At 49.3% G+C, this 25,066-nt stretch overlaps 1 protein-coding gene across 7 annotated transcripts in view; it reads left to right on the forward strand.

Moving 5' to 3' along the window:
* The window catches only part of LOC146062171 (nucleolar protein 56-like), a 75,563-nt gene extending 51,244 nt beyond the window's left edge, over nucleotides 1-24,319 (forward strand). For 6 of the 7 annotated variants that reach the window (XM_083174559.1, XM_083174536.1, XM_083174603.1 and 3 more), the window contains 8 exons: nucleotides 10,264-10,355; nucleotides 13,309-13,395; nucleotides 13,491-13,628; nucleotides 13,783-13,998; nucleotides 16,049-16,183; nucleotides 22,500-22,580; nucleotides 23,501-23,635; nucleotides 23,989-24,319. In XM_083174559.1, the coding sequence (XP_083030685.1) occupies nucleotides 10,264-10,355; nucleotides 13,309-13,395; nucleotides 13,491-13,628; nucleotides 13,783-13,998; nucleotides 16,049-16,183; nucleotides 22,500-22,580; nucleotides 23,501-23,635; nucleotides 23,989-24,069 (965 nt within the window). In that variant the 3' untranslated portion in view covers nucleotides 24,070-24,319. Of the gene's footprint in view, nucleotides 1-10,263; nucleotides 10,356-13,308; nucleotides 13,396-13,490; nucleotides 13,629-13,782; nucleotides 13,999-15,922; nucleotides 16,184-22,499; nucleotides 22,581-23,500; nucleotides 23,636-23,988 lie in introns of those variants that run through there. The other variant, XM_083174742.1, reaches the window with a different exon arrangement.
* Nucleotides 24,320-25,066: the final 747 nt, after the last annotated feature.

Here is a 25,066-nt window from a genome sequence, read left to right on the forward strand (position 1 = left end):
GATTCTGCTACATCTGGACTCCCTGTATGTTGCCAATTTTAAGACAATCTTACAGAGTATCGAGAAACTATTGGACAGATGGATAACCCTTCCTCTCTCATTATATGGGAGGGTAATGATTGTTAAAAGGTGTCATTTTCCCAAAGATTTCATATATTTTCCAAATGATCCCCTTGGCCCTTTCTAAAAAAGACCTCGCACACTATAATAAAATGGTCACAAAGTTTATTTGGGCCGCGAAAAAGCCCAGGATGCCTATGTCCAGACTAGTACTTCCAAAACAAGACGGAGGATTTGCACTCCCAAATGCCCAAGCTTTCTCACAAGCAGCCCACTTTCGCTACACAACTGACTGGCTTCTTAATAGATCCACATATACAAATGATAACCTGGAAAGGGCACTCTTCCACCCATTCTCACCAGCCGCACTGCTTCATGTACCAAATAAGGACATCCCCAATGACATCAAAAATAACCTATTGTTCAAAGAAACATATAAAATGTGGATATCAATCCATAAAGGTTTTGGTAGAAACCCAGCTAGCACCCCACATGTTACCTTCTGGGGCAATCCCAATTTTGCTCCGGGTCTGGAGAACCCGCTGTACTTGGAATGGCACCAGAAGGGAATATCAGCCACTTGCAACGTCTTCGACCCAGGAGGCACAATCTTATCATTTGCGGATCTAGCAACTAAATATCATCTCCCTAACACACAATTTTTCATGTACCTACAGGCACGACATTATGCGCAATCTATTCCCAAGGCTTATGCGACGCCAGTTCACCCTGACCCAGTACTATCGCTCATAGCCCAACATAATATTCTGGGATACAAGATCAGAAACTTATATCAAGCGCTGATAGTAATCCCGAAAGATAAACTACTCCAAAACCTGGAAAATAGATGGAAGATAGACATCCCCACCATACCACCCCTATTAACGATATTCAAAAAACTCCCCACCTCCCTTAAGTACTTACAATCAGCCTCTCTTCAAGAGACGCACCTCAAATTTCTTTAACAGGGCTTATATCTCACAACAACAACGAAGTCACTTTATCCCAGGAGATCTAGGATTATGCCCAAAGTGCAAAATGAGGGGAGCGGACTATTTTCACAATTTTTGGGGATGCGGACATATAAAAATATTTTGGAGGAAACTAATTACATTCTTAAACATAACTTTCACACTACAGCTAACATATGACCCACTACCACTGCTCTTTCTTTATTTTAACAACGGGAACTTGGGACCCAATAAAAAAAAGATTATCTCTCTTATTACCCTAATTCTTGTGTTAGCCAAAAAACTAATCCTGGCCCATTGGATAGAAAGAACTTCCCCCTCTTTAGCGGAGTTGAAGAACTCCATTCTCAAGACTCTATTCTTTGAGCGTCAAGCAACATTAACTGATATAGAAAAGGGAGTCAAGCGCTTCTATGCCAAATGGGAAATCTATATCCTGACCCTCAGTACCGAAGTTCAGACGTCCATACAAAAAGTCTTTGAGAACACTACATGGTTTTTGTTACGGCAGATCACTTAGAATTTTGAATTATAGGCTAGTATGGTAAATTTCTGTTGTCTTGTCTCCCCCTGTCTTGTTTACCTACCCTTCTCCCTCCTTCCCACCCACATTAAACCCTGATAAGATTTGTATTGTAAGATGTTTTAATACCATGAGGCTTGAACGAGTATAAATCTACTAGGTGATTCATCGCGCCCTACGGGCGCTCTTCACACCGGCGTAAGGGGCTACGCCCCTTAATTTGTGAACATTTGTATTGTGAGAAATATGGTTAGAATTGTATGAAAGATGCCCTGTATTGCAGCTTCTGGCAGTGGGTGAGGGTCCAGCGTGGCAGCACAGGAGTACCGGACGGTGGCCCTGAGTCAGTGTCTCCTCCTACTGGGTGGGAGTTAGGGTGCATGAGAGCAGGAGGCTGGGATATGAGGCATGATTGGGGTATGTGGGCAACACAGCGTCAGCGATTACCCAGTGGTGGAAGTTACGGTTCAGGAGAGCAGGAAGCTGGGTAGTGATAGGGGTGTGTGGGCATACGGGGGACTAAAGAGGGTGGTGGGGGCTCGCGGGAGGGAGGGGTCGCTGGGGTCCCGCGATTTGCGGGAGGGTCGCGGGGGTCCCGCGTTTCGCGAGAGGGGGTGGTCGCGGAGGTCCAGCGAATCGCGGGAGGGGGTGGTCGGGTCTGGGACGGATATTAGACAGCACTTACATCGACAGCCATTACATCGACACCATTAGTTCGACAGCTCAATAGGTCGACATGGTTTTAGGTCGACAGCTCATTAGGTCGACAGCTCATTAGGTCGACAGCTCATTAGGTCGACATGTTTTTAGGTCGACACTGCCATTAGGTCGACAGAGTCTATGTCGACAGTCAAATGGTCGACATGGGTTTTTTCACTGTTTTTTGGCTGAGATGTCGACACAGTCGACATGGACACAGTTTGAAGTGTACCGCAGCCGCTCGCTATGCTTCGGGCACGGTGCCTCGCTGCGCTCGGCACACTATTTTATTCTCCCACCACGCCCTAGTGGATAGTAGGGCATGAAATACCGCCTGTCGGCACATGTCGGCTCAATAAACAGTGAAAAAACCACATGACGACATTTTGACTGTCGACATAGACACTGTCGACCTAATGGCAGTGTCGACCTAAAAACATGTCGACCTAATGAGCTGTCGACATAATGACATGTCGACCTAATGGTATGTCGACCTAAAACCATGTCGACCTATTGAGGTGTCGAACTAATGGTGTCGATGTAATGGCTGTCGATGTAAGTGCTGTCTAACAATAGTCCGGATACCGGGGTGGTCGCGGGGGTCCCGCGAATCGCGGGAGGGGGGGTTCGCGGGGGTCCGGCGAATCGCGGGAGGGGGGGTTCGTGGGGGTCCCGCGAATCCCGGGAGGGGGGGGTCGCGGGGGTCCCGCGACTTGCGGGAGGGTGGAAAGCGGGGGTCCCGCGAATCGCGGGAGGGGGGGTGTGGGGTCCTGCGAATGGCGGGAGGGGGGGTCCCGCGAATCCCGGGAGGGGGGGGTCGCGGGGGTCCCGCGACTTGCGGGAGGGTGGAAAGCGGGGGTTCCGCAAATCGCGGGAGGGGGGGGTCGCGGGGGGCCCGCGAATCGCGGGAGGGGGGGTCGCGGGGGTCCCGCGAATCGCGGGAGGGGGGTCGCGGGGGTCCCGCGATTCGCGGGAGGGGGGGTCGCGGGGGTCCCGCGATTCGCGGGAGGGGGGGGTCACGGGGGGTCCCGCGAATCGCGGGAGGGGGGGTCGCGGGGGGGTCCCGCAAATCGCGGGAGGGGGGGGTCGCGGGGGTCCCGGGAGGGGGGGGTCGCGGGGGTCCCGCGACTTGCGGGAGGGTGGAAAGCGGGGGTCCCGCGAATCGCGGGAGGGGGGGTGTGGGGTCCTGCGAATGGCGGTTCGCGGGGGTCCCGCGAATCCCGGGAGGGGGGGGTCGCGGGGGTCCCGCGACTTGCGGGAGGGTGGAAAGCGGGGGTTCCGCAAATCGCGGGAGGGGGGGGTCGCGGGGGGCCCGCGAATCGCGGGAGGGGGGGTCGCGGGGGTCCCGCGAATCGCGGGAGGGGGGTCGCGGGGGTCCCGCGATTCGCGGGAGGGGGGGGTCGCGGGGGTCCCGCGATTCGCGGGAGGGGGGGGGTCACGGGGGGTCCCGCGAATCGCGGGAGGGGGGGTCGCGGGGGGGTCCCGCAAATCGCGGGAGGGGGGGGTCGCGGGAGGGGGGTCGCGGGGGTCCTGGCAGAGGGTAGGGATGTGCAGGAGTAATGGTGGATGGTGGCTGTGGAGTAATGGTGGATGGTGGGCGTGTACTGTAGCCCTGGCTGGGCGGGGGGAGGTGATGTCAAGGGGGTGGAACGTCAGACACATGAAAGTGAAACTGTTCTACACAGGAACGTTCTCCACAGGGGTTGAGTGACAGATCTGGCTAAATATATAAGAGATACTTCTGTATAAAAATTTTGACTGACTTGCAGGTATCTCTGCGCTGGTCGTAGATACCTTCTCCAATTGAACCTTCAGTGTTAAGTGGCTCGGGAGAATGATATAGAATTAACCCGCTTTGCTGCTAATTCCCAAAACCACACAACTCAACTTTGAAATACTTTGAAGTTTATGTGATAGGGCAATGTATAGATTAAAACTGAAAGTAAGGGAAAAAAAAAAAAAAACAGAAAGAAAACACCAAGTCAGCCAGATGTGATATTCAATGTTTCTTGCCTTTATTGGATTTGTTGTAACATACATTGTTTTGAAATACTTTCAAATAAAATGTGTTTAAAAAAAAAAAGATGGAAGATTTGAGGGTAAGGCCGGGCCCCTAAGACAATAAGTCCGGCTGTAGAGGCAGTGGGAACAGATTGGCCCTTATTCTGGTTGACTCGCTTGGATGCAAATTCGAACCCTTGTGAGTCAACCGGATCCCGTCCTACTAATTCTGGTATCCCCCCCCCCCTTCCGCACTCCGGGTTAGTTTGCCCGGCATGCGAATGGGTGTTTTACATAAACTTTTGTTGGTCAGTGTGGCCGGAGAGCACATGTGGTTAATGGCCGCCACGGCACTGAAGAGATAAGCAACTGACTCCAATAGGTGTATGTTGCTTTAAGAAGCGCAATCCTGTTCAGTAATTCAAATACAATGATATTTATGTAAAGTGGAAATATTTATTAAAATCACATGTATGATATTTCATAAAGAATTGTGCACAATAGTATCAACAGACAAACAAGACAAACAACACGTAACATATAAAAGTTGCAGCTTTGTATGAATATTTGTTTGAGGCTATGTTTCCAGTTCTGAATACATTTATAGTTACCAGTCCTGCACTTGATTTCAGAACCCTAACATGGGTCTGTCGCTTGTGGGATGAATAAACCAGAATAAATCTCTCAAATTACCAGAAGGATATCCGGAAGTACTTCCAATGGGAGGCTTGTTCCTGTTCACAGGCACCCGGTTTGGGTATTTGTAATCCACATAAAGCGCTGATGGCTATAATTAGCACAGCTGCAGGGTCACGGCACTGAAGGGGTTAACTCTCCGTGCCGCGGCACCATCCTGGACAACGGGCGCTTTCCCAGTTCTAAGGCACCAGAACAAAGTAAAAAGCACATATTGCAAATGATATGCGCAGGCACTGAGCTGGGACTACATGTCCCATGATGCAGTGCTGCCGGTTAATGTAGCCTGTGCTGTGCATAGGCTTAAGACAATGTATAGTATTGTAAATATATTTAGAATGTGTTGTGTGGCTTTTGGAGCCTGTGCAGTGCAAAGGCTCAGTGTGTACAGAGTAACATGTGGGCTTTAAATGTATATTAAAGGAAAAATTCACTTACTGTAACTGCTGTGTCCCAGGGAATCCACTGTTCTGTGTGGGCTGCTGGGTTCCCCCCAGACTTTATATCAAAAATGGAATGCTTTCCCAGATAGCCTCCAATCTGAAAGCTGCAGGAAAGGTAGCAGGGACCATCAGCTTTCCAACAAGCTGAGTGGTCCCTTGGAGCTCCATGTGGCTCTCCGTTGGCGAGCAGGAGACCCCTGCAGTGGATCAGGGCTGCCAATCTCTGGAGCTCATGTCTGGGCTAGAGGTGTTCAGCTGGTCCCCTGGCAGGCTTCTGGAAGTATGTTTTGGAGGGAAACCTTCCCCTAGCCAGACAGACCGGCACCTGGGTGGTATCTGGCCCCCCAGGTGGACTGTGGCTCAGAGGAGTAACCACTCCCCTCTGTCCATAAGGGTCAATGCTGACTGTGCATGTGCCCAGTGCATGCACGTCTCATGCATTTAAGTTAATTGGTTGCAGACCACAGGGTGGGCTTACCCCCTGTGGTACTGTGTATTGAAGTAGTTTAAAAGGAGGGCCTGTGAGCCCTGGAAAATGTACTTCTGCCTGTATCTGAATGCTGTAACATCTGTATGCTGTGCCTCCTATGATAGGAGAAGAGATCTTTTAAGATATATTGGCAAATAAACCATCTATTGCCCAAGACAACTACTTTCATCTTGCGACCAACAGAATTACTGCAATAATTCCATCTCCGGCTGTACTGGGTATACTGCCCAGCGTCCTCCGAAGTTCCGCTCTGCCAGCTACTGAAGCAGAGGCCTGGTCCGTGACCAGTGGGGAACCAACTGACACCAGTTGGGGGTGTGTCATCAGAAGGTCGATGAAGGTCGAGGAAACGCACTCCAGCAGGTAGTACTCAGGTGCCAGCATTTGGGCCTGAGGAGGTATCCGCGGTTCCAGGCGCCACGTCGGAGTCTGGTGGTGGCAGCGATATCCCCGCCCACTGCGTAGTGGGCGGAATCTGTAACAGGCAGTTACTGACTGTAACAGGAAATCCTCTATTGGCCAGGTCCCGTGAGACCAGGAACCACTATCTGTGGGCCCGGGGAACATAGCCAGAGCGTAAGGGCAGGCATCCGGTCACAGTCGCCGACCATTGAATGATGGTAAAGGCACACGCATATGCGAGTAGAATTTCAGGGAATTGGGTGGGCAGCTGACATTCGTTTAGGTGAGGTTAGCTTTACACCCCCGCACGTGCATCACGATTGCATTAGCAGCGTTTTCATGAGAACGCCCATGAAAGGCCCAGGCCAGCACCCGCCCGCAGGCACACACCGTATACACATGCACGAAACATCGGTCCCAGTGCGATTTCGCAGCTGAGTGAGTCAACCAGAATAAGGGCCATTGTCTACTGCAGGAGTCAGCAGATCTGTGTACAATTGGTGCCTGAGCCAAGCTGACGCAATGAGAAAGTCATCCTCTGTCCTGCTTGAACTTTCGCAGGACTCTTGGTATTAGGGAAAACGGAGGGAAGAGATACACTAGGTGGAAGGTCCACTGTATCGCTAGAGCATCGACTAAGGGGTCTCTTGTCCTTGCTCTGAACATTGGGAAGCTTGCTGTTGTGCCGCGAGGCCATAAGGTCCATGTCTGGAAGACCCCATTTGTCCCCCAAAAGCTGGAAGACTTCAGGATGAGTAGCCTATTCCCCTGCATGGACGTCGTTCCTGCTGAGGAGATCCGCTTCCCAGTTGAAGACTCCTGGGATATCGATGAAATGGCCGGATGGACCCTTGGTCTGCGAGTCCCATCTTGGTGATTTTAAGTAGGCCAACTTGGTTGTGTTATCAGACTGAGACTGAACAGTCCTAAAGAATGTTCTGTGCTAAGGTGAGAGCTTTGAAGATGGCACGGGGCTCTAATACATTGATTGATAGGTCGCTTTCCTTTTGGGTTCAGCGTCCTTGAAATGTGTGCTGACCCGTCACTGCTCCTCACCCACGAAGATGTGAGGTGCTGAAGAGGCCAAGAGTGGAACACTGCATATTTGACCATGTTGGAGGTTGATAACTGGACCCTAGTACCTGCATTGCCGATTAAATAAACCAGGCATGTCCAAACTGTGGCCCTCCAGCTGTTATGAAACTACACATCCCAGCATGCCTTGCTATAGGTTTAGCATTCCCTAATAACAAATGTGTGGCAAGGCATGATGGGACTTGTAGTTTCACAACAGCTGGAGGGCCATAGTGTGGACATTAAATAGACACTCATTGGCTGTGCAACAACAGTTGAATTCGATGTTGAACTTTGGCAATTTTGTCCGGGGACAGAAAGATTATCTTTACCATGGAATCTAGTAATGCCTCGAGATGCAACATCGCATCCAGAGAATTTGGGACTGCAGTGCCGTGCCTTGACCGCATAGGAAGAAATGTTTGTGTAAAATAATTGAGTTGGGGCCATTTGTAGAAGGTGATGGTGTACCCTCGAGAGATCACCTCTAGAACTCATGCGTCTGTGGTGGTTTGGCACCAAACATTCTTAAATTGAAGCAGACTGCCTCCTACCTTGAGAGCCCCCAAGGTGAGGCCTTAGGCTGAGGTCTTGTCGGCAGACTTTTGAAGTTGTGCCAAGCTGCCCAGGATTGTTTAGGGTTTGGAACTCTTACCAGGTGCCTGTTGTCTTGGAAAAGATTGTCCTTCGGCTTTTCCATGCATGCGGAAAGACTGAAAGGACTGGTGCGTTTTGGATGTAGCAGTAGATGGTAGGAATGCAGACTTAGTGGCTGGTATGTTGGCCACATTCTTGTCTAACTCTGACCCAAAAAGCTGCTTTTCCGTGAAAGTGAAGTGTTCTAGAGCTTTTTTGGAATTGGTATCCGCTTTCCAAGAACATAACCAGAGGGTCCAGCATGCTATGACTGATGTACTGTAGCTGAAGCTTTAGAAGAAATCAATTGTATAACATCCATGCCAGCTTCACTCAGGGAAGCCGCAGCATGTTTAATGTCCATTACATCAGACAACTGGTCCTCAGAGGCATTTAGGTTTTCTAAAACCTTAGCCCAAGCGTCAATAGCCAGGTTAACCCAAGTTATAGCGAACGCCGGCCTGGTAACCGCCCCTTAAAAGGAAAAAATAGTGATAAAATTCGTTTCCAGCTTCCTGTCCATGGCGTCTTTTAAGGAAGACGCGGACGGAATTGGTAATGTTTACGCGTGGACGAAGCTTGCGACATGAGCACAGAACCTCCGGTTATGGTATATTACATTTACAGTGTCTAAGTCTACAGTCATATGGTCGACCACTAATAGTGGTCAACATGTGTTGTTCATGTTTTTGTGTCTGTGTCAACATGGACACGAAGTGTACTGCGTCCGCTCGCCATGCTTCGGACTCACTGCGCTCGGCACACCATTATATTCTCCCTCCATGCTGTAGTGGATGGTAGGGTATGAAATATTACCTGTCTGCACATGTCGACTTCAAAAAATGCATGTTGACCTTTGGACCCTGTCAACATCGGCGTCCTAGGTTTAGGTGCTGCCGGCGCATCTTATGTTTGCAAAATGGCGCAAACCTACTGTACTAAGGCTGGGATGTCCACCTCTACCGAAGCTGCTTCTGTGAAACAGCGGCTTCTTCGTACTCTACAGAAGAAGCCCCAGACTCCGATATCTGCGCAGAGGGGAGCGCCCTTTTATGCACACAGATTGTGCTGCACACAGTCTGTGGCATCTCCTGCAGGAGCATGGGTGGCACATGGGAAGGGAATCCCCAAAAAACATTGTGGTTGAGCCGCTAAGCCGGTCAGCAATACGGGACAGTACTTCCACTCTGGCTTCTGCGTAGTATCGTCAGGGACAGGCACTGAAGGAACAGGGGGCAAATAGCACATAGGTCGTCCTGTGTCAGGTACTGTGCAGACACACCTGCAGAGCAGGATTTACAGGTGTTAAGCATGGGGCTTCAGATGGCTTAGCCTTCACGGACATGTCCTACAGAGAGCTAAATCCCTAACCTGGAAGCAGGACAACCTTCACAGACAGTACGTTCTTCAAAGTAATAACCCTCCAACATCGTTATACAGGGCCAGGTAGAAACCAAGGGGACAGAGATATGACCGAAAAGTGTCGACCTAATGCATTTTGAAGTCTGAATCTCCCAATCATCGCTACCATTTACATACAGATGTATTCTCTTTTCACACAGTCTCTGTACTGCGCCTGGTGCTAGCATAGCAGGGTCTCTGTACTGCGCCTGGTGCTAGCATAGCAGGGTCTCTGTACTGCGCCTGGTGCTAGCATAGCAGGGTCTCTGTACTGCGCCTGGTGCTAGCATAGCAGGGTCTCTGTACTGCGCCTGGTGCTAGCATAGCAGGGTCTCTGTACTGCGCCCGGTGCTAGCATAGCAGGGTCTCTGTACTGCGCCCGGTGCTAGCATAGCAGGGTCTCTGTACTGCGCCCGGTGCTAGCATAGCAGGGTCTCTGTACTGCGCTTGGAGCTTGCATTGCATGATCTCTGTACTGCACCCGGAGCTTGCATTGCATGATCTCTGTACTGCGCCCGGAGCTTGCATTGCATGATCTCTGTACTGCGCCCGGAGCTTGCATTGCATGATCTCTGTACTGCGCCCGGAGCTTGCATTGCATGATCTCTGTACTGCGCCCGGAGCTTGCATTGCATGATCTCTGTACTGCGCCCGGAGCTTGCATTGCATGATCTCTGTACTGCGCCCGGAGCTTGCATTGCATGATCTCTGTACTGCGTTCGGAGCTTGCATTGCATGATCTCTGTACAGTATATAACACAAGCGTATGTTTTATGTTCAAAGGGTTTTTATAGGCTCATGTCTTGGCTGATTATGACTTCCTGCAATGTACACGGATGGAATAACTGACTGTGTGATATGTTGCAGAAGAACCAACCAGTGCTTATGGAGACCAGCTGTGGGAGGCTGTGGAGGAGAAACTGTCCTCTTACAACGCAAGTGAAAACACAAGTCAGAAGGTGACTAAAGGGAACAAAAAGGGTTTTTGGGGCACACTTATAAAGATAAAGTGAGATGATTATTAGAGATTAAAAGTTAACTTTTAATGGTAAGACTATAACAAATTGGACGCATATAAATACATTGCATGTATATAAATGACAAGTTCAAAAAATGTTGCGTTTCACACATAAATATAGCAAAAAACGAGCGTAGTAGGATCTAATCCTTATTATTTTGAGTTTCTTTAAGCAAAAATGTTACAGGTAGTGATAATAGCTCACTTGCACCGCCTGGGGGTGAAAACACTTCCATATTTGGATGACCTGCATCTGAAGGCCCCTACTTTGGAGGCTCTTGATCAAAGTTTAAGGGTTAACTCATCAGGCCTTGGGAACGCACGGGTCGATAATCACTTTCACCCAACTTGTGCTGACCCAGAGAGTTATTTTCCTTGGGATGATTCCAGACACTGTCCATCAGAGAATTTATCTGCTGACAAACAAGGTGCAGGCAGTTCGGACCCTAGTCCGCCAAGTCTTGTATCCCAAGATGGTTTCAGTACATCTATCCATCAGGCTGTTGGGAAAGATGTTTTAACATTCCAGGCCATTCAGTATGATCGGTTCCATTCCAGGACCTTTTATTTGGATTTGCTAACCCAATGGTCAAGATCACATCTGCGACTTAAGCAGCTAGTCACTCTCTTCCCCACAGACAAGACTGTCTCTCTTGTGGTGATTACAAGACGAGAATGTCTTAAAAGGCCATCAATTTGGACTTCCAAATTGGGTTCTCCTGACTTCGGGCACAGCCCACATGGCTGGGGAGTGAGGTTCCAGGGCCTTTGGTATCCTCTGGAATCCTCTCTTCCTATCAATGTGCTCGAGTTATGAGCAATTTGCAAAGCTCTTTTATGCCGCTCCTCTTCTCAGAGGCAAAGCCATACAAGTTGAATGCCACAGCTGTGTTGTATATCAACAAGCTGGGTTGGGACAAAGAGCAGAGCGCAATGAAAAAGGTCAGACCCATCATTTGACTGACCTGAACAATCCATCCTGGCATTGCCCGCAGTATTCATTCCCAGGGTGGAAAACTGGAAAGCGGACTGTCTAAGCATATAGGCTTTTCTTCCAGGAGAATGGTCTCTTCACCTGGAGGTGTTTCAGCAGATGGTGGCTCCTTCGGGGTCTTCCTTAAATTAGACCTCATGGCTTCCAGGCAAGATGCCGACTTTCTCTGTACTTCTCATGGACTAGAGACCTGGGGGCACTGGCGGTAGATGCCTTGACGGCACCATGGCCAGTTCAACCCGTTTGTGCATTTCCCCCATTCCCGTTACTTATGAGATTTTTGAAAAGAGAGCGGAGGGTGGCCATCATTCTCATTGCCCCGGACTGGCCACGCAGGTTGTAGGTCATCAATCTTCTGTGTTTTACTCTTCGACGAGCCTAGGACTCTACCTCTTCGGGAGGATCTTCTTCAACAGGGTAATTTCGTCTATCAAGACTTAAGGCGGCTGCGTTTGCCTGTATGGTTGTATGGCGCAGTCCTAAGAAAACTGGGCATTCCATCGGAGGTTATTCCAAACATTATAAATGCGAGTAAGCCAGTGATTTACGCACTAGTACAGAATCTGGAAGGCATATATTCTCTGGTGTGAAAAACATCACCTGCCATCCATTACCTTTCAGCTGAGCCGCCTTCTCTGTTTCCTACACTAAGCATTCAAGGCCGGTCTGAGGCTCGGCTTGCTGAAATTGCAGGTTTCAGCGCTCTCTATTTGTTTACAAAAGTGTCTAGTGGCTCTGACTGATGTGCAGACTTTTCTCCCGGGGGTCTTTAGGCTTCTGCTGCCTTTTGTGTCTCCTACTGCTCTGTGGGACCTATCTTCGGTACTTCAGTTTTTGCAGTCACCATTGTTTGAGCCCTTAGAGTCTACAGAGTTAAAGTATCTGTCCTAGAAGACTGCCTTGTTGCTTTCCCTCGCTTCTGCTCGGAGGGTTTCTGAGTCCGGAGCTTTGTCCTGTAGTTCTCCTTTCCTAATTTTTCATGAGGATTGGTTGGAGCTCCTTACCCATCAGTTTCTTACCAAAAGTAGTATCTGCTTTCCACATAAATCAGCCTATTGTGGTACCAGCATTGTCGCAGGATTCATCTTCTTCTACTAGGTCATTGGATGTTGTACAGGCTCTCTACGTATATATGGAGACAGGACGGCTTTGCTATGAAAGCACACTGGGTACTGTATGATGGAAACAAGCTAGGATGGCCTGCTTCTAGTCAATCTATAGCACACTGGTTGCGCTTTGCTATTCGTCAGGCTTACACTGCGGCATAGCATCCTACACCAGATTCCATTCGTGCTCATTTGACCCGTTCGGTGGGTTCTTTCTGGGTGGCTGCCCAGGGTGTTTCTACACTATAGTTGTATCGTGCCACCACTTGGGCGGGTAGACACACATTTATAAAGTTTAAAAGATTTGATCCTTTTGCAGCGGCCGAAAGTCAGTATGGCCACGCTGTCTTGCAGCATCTCAGTACTCTCCCGCCTGTGTGGGAGGCTCTAGGACATTCCATCAGTAAAGACTAGCAGTGTATCCTATGGATGAAAGAGAAAACAGGATTTTGGTACTTACCGATAAATTCCTTTTCTCTGTGTCCATAGGATACGATGGGCGCCCACCTCTGCTGCTGAACTTCCAGCAGGTTGGTAGGTGTCCCTTGAGTGTGACTGGGTACTTGGCTACAGTTATTATATGTCCATGTTCTGTTCTTCATGTTCTGTATCCTCCTCTTGCTCATATTGCATCTCCCCTCAGGCATCGTTTCTTAACTGGTCTGAGGGTGGGGCATAGAGGGGGAGGAGCCAGTCACTCTAAAAGAGTTAAGGTGCCTGGCTCCACGAATCACCCATCTATACCCCAATAGTAAATAATACTACCAAGATGACAAATATTTATTTTGTTTCAGGCCTCATCGACGAAAGCTTGGCTGCAGAGGAAAATAGAGACTCTTGAAGGGCACTTGGTGAACCAGGAGAAGAAACTGCATGCGTTGGTAACAGAATACTCCGTCAGATTGTTCCATTCTGAGTGCATGCAATACGGGATCGTGTTTTTGTATGACCCAGAATCCTTTTCTCTGTCCATCAGGGCCCAAATGTACCGGAGAAGATCAGGCATAAAATGGAGAAGAAACCATATCAGATGAAGAAACAATCGATGAAGCTACAAGAGGCGATGTTAATGGTGGAGGACAATGAGCCATCACCTGGCAGAAGCAGGGATGAGGTGAGTCAGAGGCTGACCATGGCGCCACCTGCTGGCTTTATGCATGAGAAGAGGCTTCCTAGGGGACCACGGTGTGCTGACTAGATTGTTCATCCATTACACTGAAATGCTAATGCCTGGTGGTGCTCTAGAGCTGATATTCCTCTTTCCTCAGGGAGAAGGGCCAAGCAAGAAAAGGGGGGAACTAAAATCTCAGGGTGACGGCCTTAATATCAGGTTAGAGGAGGAACAGACTCCACCCAAAAGGAAAAGGAAAAGGAGGAAGAAGAAGAAACCTGCCCCTGAAGAATCTCCGATAACACAACCAAATAAAAATAAGAAACGTGAAGTGCTACAGCGGGAGGGCGAGGCCTGCGTAGAGACCAGTGGCGTAAGTTTATATCACAACACAGATCTATCTATCTATCTCTATCCATCTCTATCCATAAATACTTAAAATAAGATTTTATTTGAATCCACATTTTAGTACTTTGTATGACTTCCTTTTGTATTTCAAAAGCATTTTTACACGGTTTGGCATAGAATCCACCAAAAACAAACCAGATTGTAGGGTCATGGTACCACACCTGAATCAATGCTTCACTTTCGTAGTACAGTCCTTTCTGCTAAGGCGACGCTTGCAAACAGACCACAGATTTTCATTAGGATTCATGTCTGGTGAGTTCCCAGGCCAGTCTAGTACCTTTACATTCTCCCCAGCCATGACATTCTTGACCATTTTGGGTGTGTGTGGCATGGGGCGAGATCCATCTAGGAATGTTTTCTCCAGCTCTGGAACCACTTAGCTTTGAAGAATATGGATGTACTGAGCTGAGCGCATCACACCATCAACTGGCTTCAAGTTCCCAACACCTTTTAGTAGCTGAAGCATCCCCCCAAAACATTTTATTTTCTGGCTGTTTTACTCACTGATCAATGGCCCCATCACTGATCTTCTCTCCAGTCGACCTTCGAACTTGTTGACTTCTCTGTCCCTGTACAAAGAAAAGACTTTTAACACTGAAGATAACCTTCCGCCAGTCTCCCTTGGTCCAGTTTTTATATTTCTGAGACCATTTCTAACACTTTTCTTTCATAGGTTTTGTGAGCAGCTATTTTTTCAGTGGCCTTCTGTCCTCCATCCAACTGCGCACTGTAGATGAGCAAGCCTGTATTCCAATTTCTTACAAATCCATAGTCAAGGCAACACTTCCCAAAGCATCCATAAAATAAATTCAGAAGTCAAATTTTTTTTTTTTTAGAGGATGGAAAGAGATTCCATATAAACAACAAAAAATTGCCTCGTTTTTAATTAATTTGCACAAGTGTGTGTATGTATATTCAGATGTAGCCCCTGCCATCCTTGGCCGGGGCTCGCCAGACCTTCCCCGCTGGCGAGCGCCGGCGCACAGGGGCTAGACTGAACTGGGACGCGCGTGCGTCTCAGTCTCTCGACGGGGACGCTGCGTGTCCGCACTAGTCTCCGCTTCAGGAAGACGGTTAGGGAGGCACTCGGGTCGGCGAGGGGTACCTGCAGCGACGGTGGTGGAGGCGGCGGGGAGCGGAGGCAGGCTCTGTTGCCAGAGGGCGCGCAAGCGTCTTGTGCGCGCATGCCCAATGGCGGGGCTGGCGTTAGAAACGCCATCCCTGCAAAGCCGAACAGTAAAAAGCGGCGGATTATCTTTAAATTTCCCCAGCTCAAACAGGGTCACATATGGTATAACCAGAATACTGTATCCTCAGTCCATACTATTTAAAGTTGAGTGAAACTATGTGCTCCTAACATGTGTTATAATATATAGGACGGTGTATAGACTCTAATACTATTTGAATTATACTTCGGACGATTGGCGGTACGTGTACACACTGTCCAATCACCCTGATAGTGTGACTATCACCGACACAGAAAGACTGACATCCTTGCCCTTAAAATTACCCACAACCACACCACACCAGTGAAAGATCACTTATAATTGAAGACACATCTGTGCTACAACGAACTTTGACAAGACACTTTAAAAGAATTTCCCCTTTTTAGGGAGGCATTTTGAGCCTAAGTGACAGTCATTAGAGAAATATAAATACTGTCAGCCCATATTAGGGACATACAGGGATACAATAAACCTGAAAATAAAAGATAAGAGTCGAGTAGCGGCCATTACATTTTTAATCTTATTTCTGCTCTTTATTTCTTTCTATTGTTTTAATATTTCACCGAATTTTAATGCAAAAATATTAAAAGTTATATTTTATGTAACATAAAAAGGACTTCCAGTGCACCTACATTATACTTTCTTTCCCTGTTTGTGTTGTAGATTCTGTACAGGCTGAACCGGAGGCTTCTGGGTTCGAAGCTTCGATATGTCCATGCAAGTGAATATGCAATATGGAGTAACCTTTTTTCTATGACATGTCCCAGAATGCTTTCCTCTGTCCATTAGGATTCTGGGTTGTTGGTGGAAATATTGAGCGGACAGAAGAAGAGAGACCGGCAGGAGAGAGAGGATGAGAGGAGATTTCAGGTGATGGTAACGGAGGAGGACGATGAGACGTCACCTGACAGTGGCAGAGATGAGGTGAGTCAGACGCTCTCCAGGGCGCCACCTACTGGCTGTATGTGTGCTCATAAGGGGTCCATGGTGTGATGATCTGTCCTATCTGGGGCACTGTGCCAGTCATGGGGTGTACGGGGCAATGTGGGCGGCTCGCACGTTATACTGCACTTATATGTAGCTAAGCCCTCTCCTCTACATGTCATCAGCCCCTAAGGAGCCAATCAGAATCCAGTTTCTCTCATGTGCCACCGCTCTCGTACAGCTGCGGGAGCAGCTTTGCCGTATTATTCCTGTATTTCCATACATGTTATTTGGAGAGTTCTCTGGAAGATCTTCTGCAGGAACTAGAGTCTACCGTTTCCTTGCTGCATTGGGCAACCATACATGGTCTCTGGCCCACACTGACGTGTCAGACACTCCATAATAGCCCAGCACTGGCTGCTTAAACAAACTAGGAAGCAGATAGTCCATTTGCTGTCTGTGTTCCAATAATTGTTGGCTACACTGAACCCTGATAGGAACAATGAGGTGCACCAGAGAATGTCTCCATGGTTGGATACGCCTATTGCCAGATCTATCCCCTTCCTGATTCTTTGTCCTTATAGCTTTGTCCGCAATTGAAATCAGAATCCACTTTACTGGCCATGTATGCTTTGAAGGGGGGGGGGGGGACAGTACAGTTATTTCACAGGGAACACATACCCACCGAGCTGCACAGCGCCTAGGCAGCCATCAGCGGCAACACTGGTCATTGCAGCAGCCAGGTAGGTAACAATATAAGCAGGAACAGTACAGATATCACACAGAGAACACATACCCGCCGAGCTGCACAACACCTAGGCAGCCATCAGCGGCACCACTGGTCATTGCAGCAGCCAGGTAGGTAACAATATAAGCAGGAACAGTACAGATATCACACAGAGAACACATACCCGCCGAGCTGTACAGCACCTAGGCAGCCATCAGCGGCACCACTGGTCATTGCAGCAGCCAGGTAGGTAACAGTAGAAGCAGGGACAGTACAGTTATCACACAGGGAACACATACCTGCCGAGCAGCACAGCGCCTAGGCAGCCATCAGCGGCACCACTGGTCATTGCAGCAGCCAGGTAGGTAACAATATAAGCAGGAACAGTACAGATATCACACAGAGAACACATACCCGCCGAGCTGTACAGCACCTAGGCAGCCATCAGCGGCACCACTGGTCATTGCAGCAGCCAGGCAGGTACCAGTATAAGCAGGGACAGTACAGTTATTTCACAGGGAACACATACCCACCGAGCTGCACAGTGCCTATGCAGCCATCAGCTGCACAGTGCCTAGGCAGCCATCAGCTGCACCACTGGTCATTGCAGCAGCCAGGTAGGTAACAGTATAAGCAGGGACAGTACAGTTATTTCACAGGGAATACATACCCACCGAGTTGCACAGCACCTAGGCAGCCATCAGCGGCACCACTGGTCATTGCAGCAGCCAGGTAGGTAACAATATAAGCAGGGACAGTACAGTTATCACACAGGGAACACATACCCGCTGAGCTGCACAGCGCCTAGGCAGCCATCAGCGGCAGCACTGGTCATTGCAGCAGCCAGGTAGGTAACAATATAAGCAGGGACAGTACAGTTATCACACAGGGAACACATACCTGCCGAGCTGCACAGCGCCTAGGCAGCCATCAGTGGCACCACTGGTCATTGCAGCAGCCAGGTAGGTAACAGTATAAGCAGAGACAGTACAGTAATCACACAGGGAACACATACCCCCGAGCTGCACAGCGCCTAGGCAGCCATCAGCGGCACCACTGGTCATTACAGCAGCCAGGTAGGTAACAGTATAAGCAGAGACAGTACAGTAATCACACAGGGAACACATACCCCCGAGCTGCACAGCGCCTAGGCAGCCATCAGCAGCACCACTGGTCATTGCAGCAGCCAGGTAGGTAACAGTATAAGCAGAGACAGTACAGTAATCACACAGGGAACACATACCTGCCGAGCTGCACAGCGCCTAGGCAGCCATCAGTGGCACCACTGGTCATTGCAGCAGCCAGGTAGGTAACAGTATAAGCAGAGACAGTACAGTAATCACACAGGGAACACATACCCCCGAGCTGCACAGCGCCTAGGCAGCCATCAGCAGCACCACTGGTCATTGCAGCAGCCAGGTAGGTAACAGTATAAGCAGAGACAGTACAGTAATCACACAGGGAACACATACCTGCCGAGCTGCACAGCGCCTAGGCAGCCATCAGCGGCACCACTGGTCATTACAGCAGACAGGTAGGTAACAGTATAAGCAGAGACAGTACAGTAATCACACAGGGAACACATACCCCCGAGCTGCACAGCGCCTAGGCAGCCATCAGCGGCACCACTGGTCATTACAGCAGACAGGTAGGTAACAGTATAAGCAGAGACAGTACAGTAATCACACAGGGAACACATACCCCCGAGCTGCACAGCGCCTAGGCAGCCATCAGCAGCACCACTGGTCATTGCAGCAGCCAGGTAGGTAACAGTATAAGCAGAGACAGTACAGTAATCACACAGGGAACACATACCCCCGAGCTGCACAGCACCTAGGCAGCCATCAGCGGCACCACTGGTCATTACAGCAGACAGGTAGGTAACAGTATAAGCAGGGACAGTACAGTTATTTCACAGGGAACACATACCCACCGAGCTGCACAGCACCTAGGCAGCCATCAGCGGCACCACTGGTCATTACAGCAGACAGGTAGGTAACAGTATAAGCAGGGACAGTACAGTTATCACACAGGGAACACATACCTGCCGAGCTGCACAGCGCCTAGGCAGCCATCAGCGGCACCACTGGTCATTGCAGCAGCCAGGTAGGTAACAATATAAGCAGGGACAGTACAGTATCACACAGGGAACACATACCTGCCGAGCTACACAGCGCCTAGGCAGCCATCAGCGGCACCACTGGTCATTGCAGCAGCCAGGTAGGTAACAATATAAGCAGAGACAGTACAGATATCACACAGAGAACACATACCTGCTGAGCTGCACAGCGCCTAGGCAGCCATCAGCGGCACCACTGGTCATTGCAGCAGCCAGGTAGGTAACAGTATAAGCAGGGACAGTACAGTTATCACACAGAGAACACATACCTGCCGAGCTGCACAGCGCCTAGGCAGCCATCAGCGGCACCACTGGTCATTGCAGCAGCCAGGTAGGTAACAATATAAGCAGAGACAGTACAGTTATCACACAGAGAACACATACCTGCTGAGCTGCACAGCGCCTAGGCAGCCATCAGCGGCACCACTGGTCATTGCAGCAGCCAGGTAGGTAACAGTATAAGCAGGGACAGTACAGTTATCACACAGAGAACACATACCTGCTGAGCAGCACAGCACCTAGGCAGCCATCAGCGGCAAGCACCACTGGTCATTGCAGCAGCCAGATAGATAACAATATAAGCAGGGACAGTACAGATATCACACAGAGAACACATACCTGCTGAGCTGCACAGCGCCTAGGCAGCCATCAGCGGCACCACTGGTCATTGCAGCAGCCAGGTAGGTAACAGTATAAGCAGGGACAGTACAGTTATCACACAGAGAACACATACCTGCCGAGCTGCACAGCGCCTAGGCAGCCATCAGCGGCACCACTGGTCATTGCAGCAGCCAGGTAGGTAACAATATAAGCAGAGACAGTACAGTTATCACACAGAGAACACATACCTGCCGAGCTGCACAGCGCCTAGGCAGCCATCAGCGGCACCACTGGTCATTGCAGCAGCCAGGTAGGTAACAATATAAGCAGAGACAGTACAGTTATCACACAGGGAACACATACCCGCCGAGCTGCACAGCGCCTAGGCAGCCATCAGCGGCACCACTGGTCATTGCAGCAGCCGGGTAGGTAACAATATAAGCAGGGACAGTACAGTTATCACACAGGGAACACATACCCGCCGAGCTGCACAGCACCTAGGCAGCCATCAGCAGCACCACTGGTCACTGCAGCAGCCAGGTAGGTAACAATATAAGCAGGGACAGTACAGTTATCACACAGAGAACACATACCTGCTGAGCTGCACAGCGCCTAGGCAGCCATCAGCGGCACCACTGGTCATTGCAGCAGCCAGGTAGGTAACAATATAAGCAGGGACAGTACAGGATCACACAGGGAACACATACCTGCCGAGCTGCACAGCGCCTAGGCAGCCATCAGCAGCACCACTGGTCACTGCAGCAGCCAGGTAGGTAACAATATAAGCAGGGACAGTACAGTTATCACACAGGGAACACATACCTGCCGAGCTGTACAGCACCTAGGCAACCATCAGCGGCACCACTGGTCATTACAGCAGACAGGTAGGTAACAGTATAAGCAGGGACAGTACAGTTATCACACAGGGAACACATACCCACCGAGCTGCACAGCGCCTAGGCAGCCATCAGCGGCACCACTGGTCATTGCAGCAGCCAGGTAGGTAACAGTATAAGCAGGGACAGTACAGTTATTTCACAGGGAACACATACCCACCGAGCTGCACAGCACCTAGGCAGCCATCAGCGGCACCACTGGTCATTGCAGCAGCCAGGTAGGTAACAATATAAGCAGGGACAGTACAGTTATCACACAGGGAACACATACCTGCCGAGCTGCACAGCGCCTAGGCAGCCATCAGCAGCACCACTGGGCATTGCAGCAGCCAGGTAGGTAACAGTATAAGCAGGGACAGTACAGTTATCACACAGGGAACACATACCCACCGAGCTGCACAGCGCCTAGGCAGCCATCAGCGGCACCACTGGTCATTGCAGCAGCCAGGTAGGTAACAATATAAGCAGGGACAGTACAGTTATCACACAGGGAACACATACCTGCCGAGCTGCACAGCGCCTAGGCAGCCATCAGCAGCACCACTGGGCATTGCAGCAGCCAGGTAGGTAACAGTATAAGCAGGGACAGTACAGTTATCACACAGGGAACACATACCTGCCGAGCTGCACAGAGCCTAGGCAGCCATCAGCAGCACCACTGGTCATTGCAGCAGCCAGGTAGGTAACAATATAAGCAGGGACAGTACAGTATCACACAGAGAACACATACCTGCCGAGCTGCACAGCGCCTAGACAGCCAACAACGGCACCACTGGTCATTGCAGCAGCCGGGTAGGTGACAGCATGAGCAAAGACAGCACAGTTGTAGCAGTGTCAGTACAGTTATCACACGGGAGACACGGGATACATATTGCTGAGTGCACAGTTACTAGGCAGCCATTTGCAGCGCCATCTTGAAGGCCTTACCAGTAGAGAGAGCCAGCGCGGGCAGGGGGGTGGGTAGATAGAGTCAGTGAGGCTGTGGGCCTGGGATAGTCAGTGAGGCCTGTGGCCAAAGCTAGGCCCTTTCTGGGATTTGTTTCATCTCAGTAGAAATTATCTTCCTTCGTGGGCCTGTTAAATGTTCAGCAGTGGTGTCCATGGTTTTTTGGGCTTTGTAAAACCTACCCTTTGATCCGCTGACAGGTGTTTTTATTTTTAAGATACCATTTTGCCAGACTAGTGTGTGAATGGGCGGCCCTCTCATGTAGATCACTACACTTGGTTCTCCACCACGACCAAGCTGTACTACAACTCGGTAACCCTATGACGCATTTCATCCTCGATGAGTACAGATGACTTCTCAATACTGGATGTGGTTCGGGTCTAGAAGATCTGTATGATAGATTAAGCTTGTTGGGGTGGTCGTCTTCTCATCACGTAAGAGGTCCAACCTTTCTCTTACGGGCTGGCTCTGGTTTAAGTATTTATGGTTTCTCCTATGAGCTTTGAATCTGGATTCTGATTGGCTTAATGGAGGCAGATAGAACTTGGGGCCAGATTCTGGTTGGCTCAGAGTGCCCGTCCTAATGAAAAATCGATTTCTCCTGGGCTCGCAAATATACTGTAAGTCAATGGAGACTGACTTTATACTTGCGGGCGTCTGACATCACACACTTCGTCTCGCCTACATTTGCGTGGGAACGCCTGGCATTTTTCATGGGGACACCCATGTCCCAGCGCCGCCCCCATCCCTCCCTCCCCGCTGTGAACGGTACGGCAATAATGTAAATCACTGAGGCCACTCGCAGTCGGGGTTTGCACATGCGCAAACTCCGACCATCACTGCGCGTGAACCCGAATCAGCCCGCAGCTGGAAACAAGTGTGATATGATGCACCAGCTACTTACAGCCCCCCTATATACCATGGATGAGTTCCCCAGATGTAATGGTGAGTACCAAATCTCCTCTGTTATATCGGTTATCTGTTACAGTGAGATGCTAATGTCAGGTGTCTCATCTATCTTTCCTCAGGACGAAGAGCCAAGCCAGAAGAAGAAGAAACGGAAGTCTGAGTGCGATGGCTCGGAGGACGGGTTAGAGGAAGAGACTCCGGTAACAGAACCCTAGAGATATTACAGCAGGGGGGAGAGTACAGAGCGGAGGCTGTGGCCTCTGTACTTGGGCCCTAATTCATGTTTGTACACAGTTGCCAGTATATTGAGGATATCAAATTTATATATCAAACCATACATTCTAGGAATGGATCCGTTCAAAATAGGCATGTTTCAGGCATTGATCTGTGGTGCACGTGATATGTGACCACAATGTTTAGAGAAGTCGCTAGCCATAAAACGGGGGTGGGGAACCTCCGGCCCGTGGGCCATAAACGGCCCCTGCAGCCAGTCTTACTGGCCCGCCCGACGGCTTCTCCGGTAGTCAAGGAAGAGGGCTCTCGCGAGAACTCCCGACCTCTCGCGGGAGCCCTCTTAATTAATGGCAGCGCTGACAGCCGGAGAGTGGGACGGAGTCATTCAGTGGTAGCAGCATGGGATGGGTGAGCCGACAGAATTTGCAAGTGGATATTTTATATATGGCCCCCGAAGGATATTTTTTACATTACAAATAGCCGTTGCCAGAAAATGACAGGTAATTATTTATAGATAATTCTAATTTTACTGGTTACTGCTATGACCATAAAATTGTTGCATACACGCGGACTGGAGTTGGTGTCACATACGTAGTTTCCGGCTACTGGGATCTTGCTCCCCTCTTGTTGGCTGCTACTGTGGTTTAAACAGCCTTGTGCACTGATAGTCGTCACTGCAGCCATGCTGGATCTGCGGCCATGTTGTGCAGATTTCTAATCATTTCATACCTAGTTTTTTTAATTTATTTTTTTATTACGGTTTGTGTACAGACTGCGCCTCGGAGGCTCCTGGCTTGGATGCTACAATCTGCCCTTTCAAGTGAAATCACAATATGAAATACTTTTTTGTATGAAACGTCCCAGAATGCCTTTCTTTGTCTATTAGGTCTCAGAGGTGACAGCGGAGGTAATTAGGGGACAGGAGAAGAGAGACTGTAAGGAGAGCGAAGATGAGAGGAGATTACAGGCGATGGTAACGGAGGAGGACGATGAGCCGTCACCTGACAGAGGCAGAGATGAGGTGAGTCAGATGCTGACCAGGGCACCACCTGCTGGCTGAATGTGTGCAAAGAGGGTTCTAAAGGGTCTGTGGTGTGATGAATATATAAGCCACATACACACTCAGTGTCCCTTTCTGAGCGTTATAGCTTGTAATATAGCTTAGTGTATACACTCAATATCATTAACAATGCGTGTTCCCCAGGGTCGCTAAATACCCTCTCCATCGTCTGTACTGCATGCTTAATCTGGACTATGTCGTCAGCTATGCATGCTAGGAGCGGGGGGGGGGGGGGGGGGTGACATTATCATTTAGTTTGTATGCGCTATATATTGTTTGGCTGGGACCACTGACTCTTATTTCTCTTTCCTCAGGAAGAAGAGCCAAGCAGGAAAAATAAATTAAAGTTTGAGGGTGAGGTCTTGCAGAACGGGTTGGAGGAAGAGGAGGAGTAGATTCCACCCATAAGAAGAATCTCCAGTAACGAGGAGAAAGAGGAGTAGATGAGGACTGAGCAGAACTCAGGACTGCGACTGTGTTCTGAGCTTCTCCATCCATTATACAGTAGAAGTGGTTTTACAGCTTCATTAGATTCCGGTGGCTCCTGGTTTTATTGTGCATTCAGTTGAATGGTCCGTGTTTATATAAAATGTCTCGGAATGACTTTCTGTCCATATCGTGCAGATTAAAGGGACACAAATGAAACCTTTCTGTGTACTGAGAACACTGTTAGGTGGAGCCACGCTCCTCTAACCTGCCTATGGCGTCTGTCCCGCCAACTTACCACAGCGCGCCTAGTCAACACAATAAGGCGCACAGCGCCTTACTGCTTTGGTATTTACAAGGGACGAATCGTCAGAAGACCTCCCACACTGTATGTTGGTCGAAGTCAGAAATACATTACAGAACCTTAATAGTAACAAACCTCCTGGCCCGGACGGAATACACCCTAGGATACTAAAATAATTGAGTTCTGTCATAGCACTACCGTTCTACCTGATATTCAAGGAATCAATAAACTCTGAGATGGTACCAATCGATGGCACATAGCTAGTACCAACATGGAAGAAAGGTAGCAAAACTAACCCTGAAAATTATAGACAGGTCAGCCTTGCATCCATTATGGGGACAATATTAGAAGGAATAATAAGAGATAGTATCCAAAATTTCTTCGAACGGGAGAAAGTGATTAGTAAGGCTCAGTATGGGTTCGTCAAAGATAGATCATGTCAGACTAATTTTATTCACTTCTATGAGCAAGTCAGTAGGGGGCTGGACTTAGGGAAATCTGTAATACTGCTTGATTTTGCAAAAGCTTTTGACACTGCCTCATAAAAGGTTATTAATGGAACTAGGTAATTTAGGGTTAGAAGATAAAATTTGTAATTGGATTAAAAACTGGTTGCACAATTATGGACAGTGAATAGTGGTAAATGGCATACATTCCGGCTG

Source organism: Crinia signifera, chromosome 1, assembly GCF_055691185.1.
Source record: "Crinia signifera chromosome 1, ASM5569118v1, whole genome shotgun sequence".
NCBI classification, from domain to species: domain Eukaryota; kingdom Metazoa; phylum Chordata; class Amphibia; order Anura; family Myobatrachidae; genus Crinia; species Crinia signifera.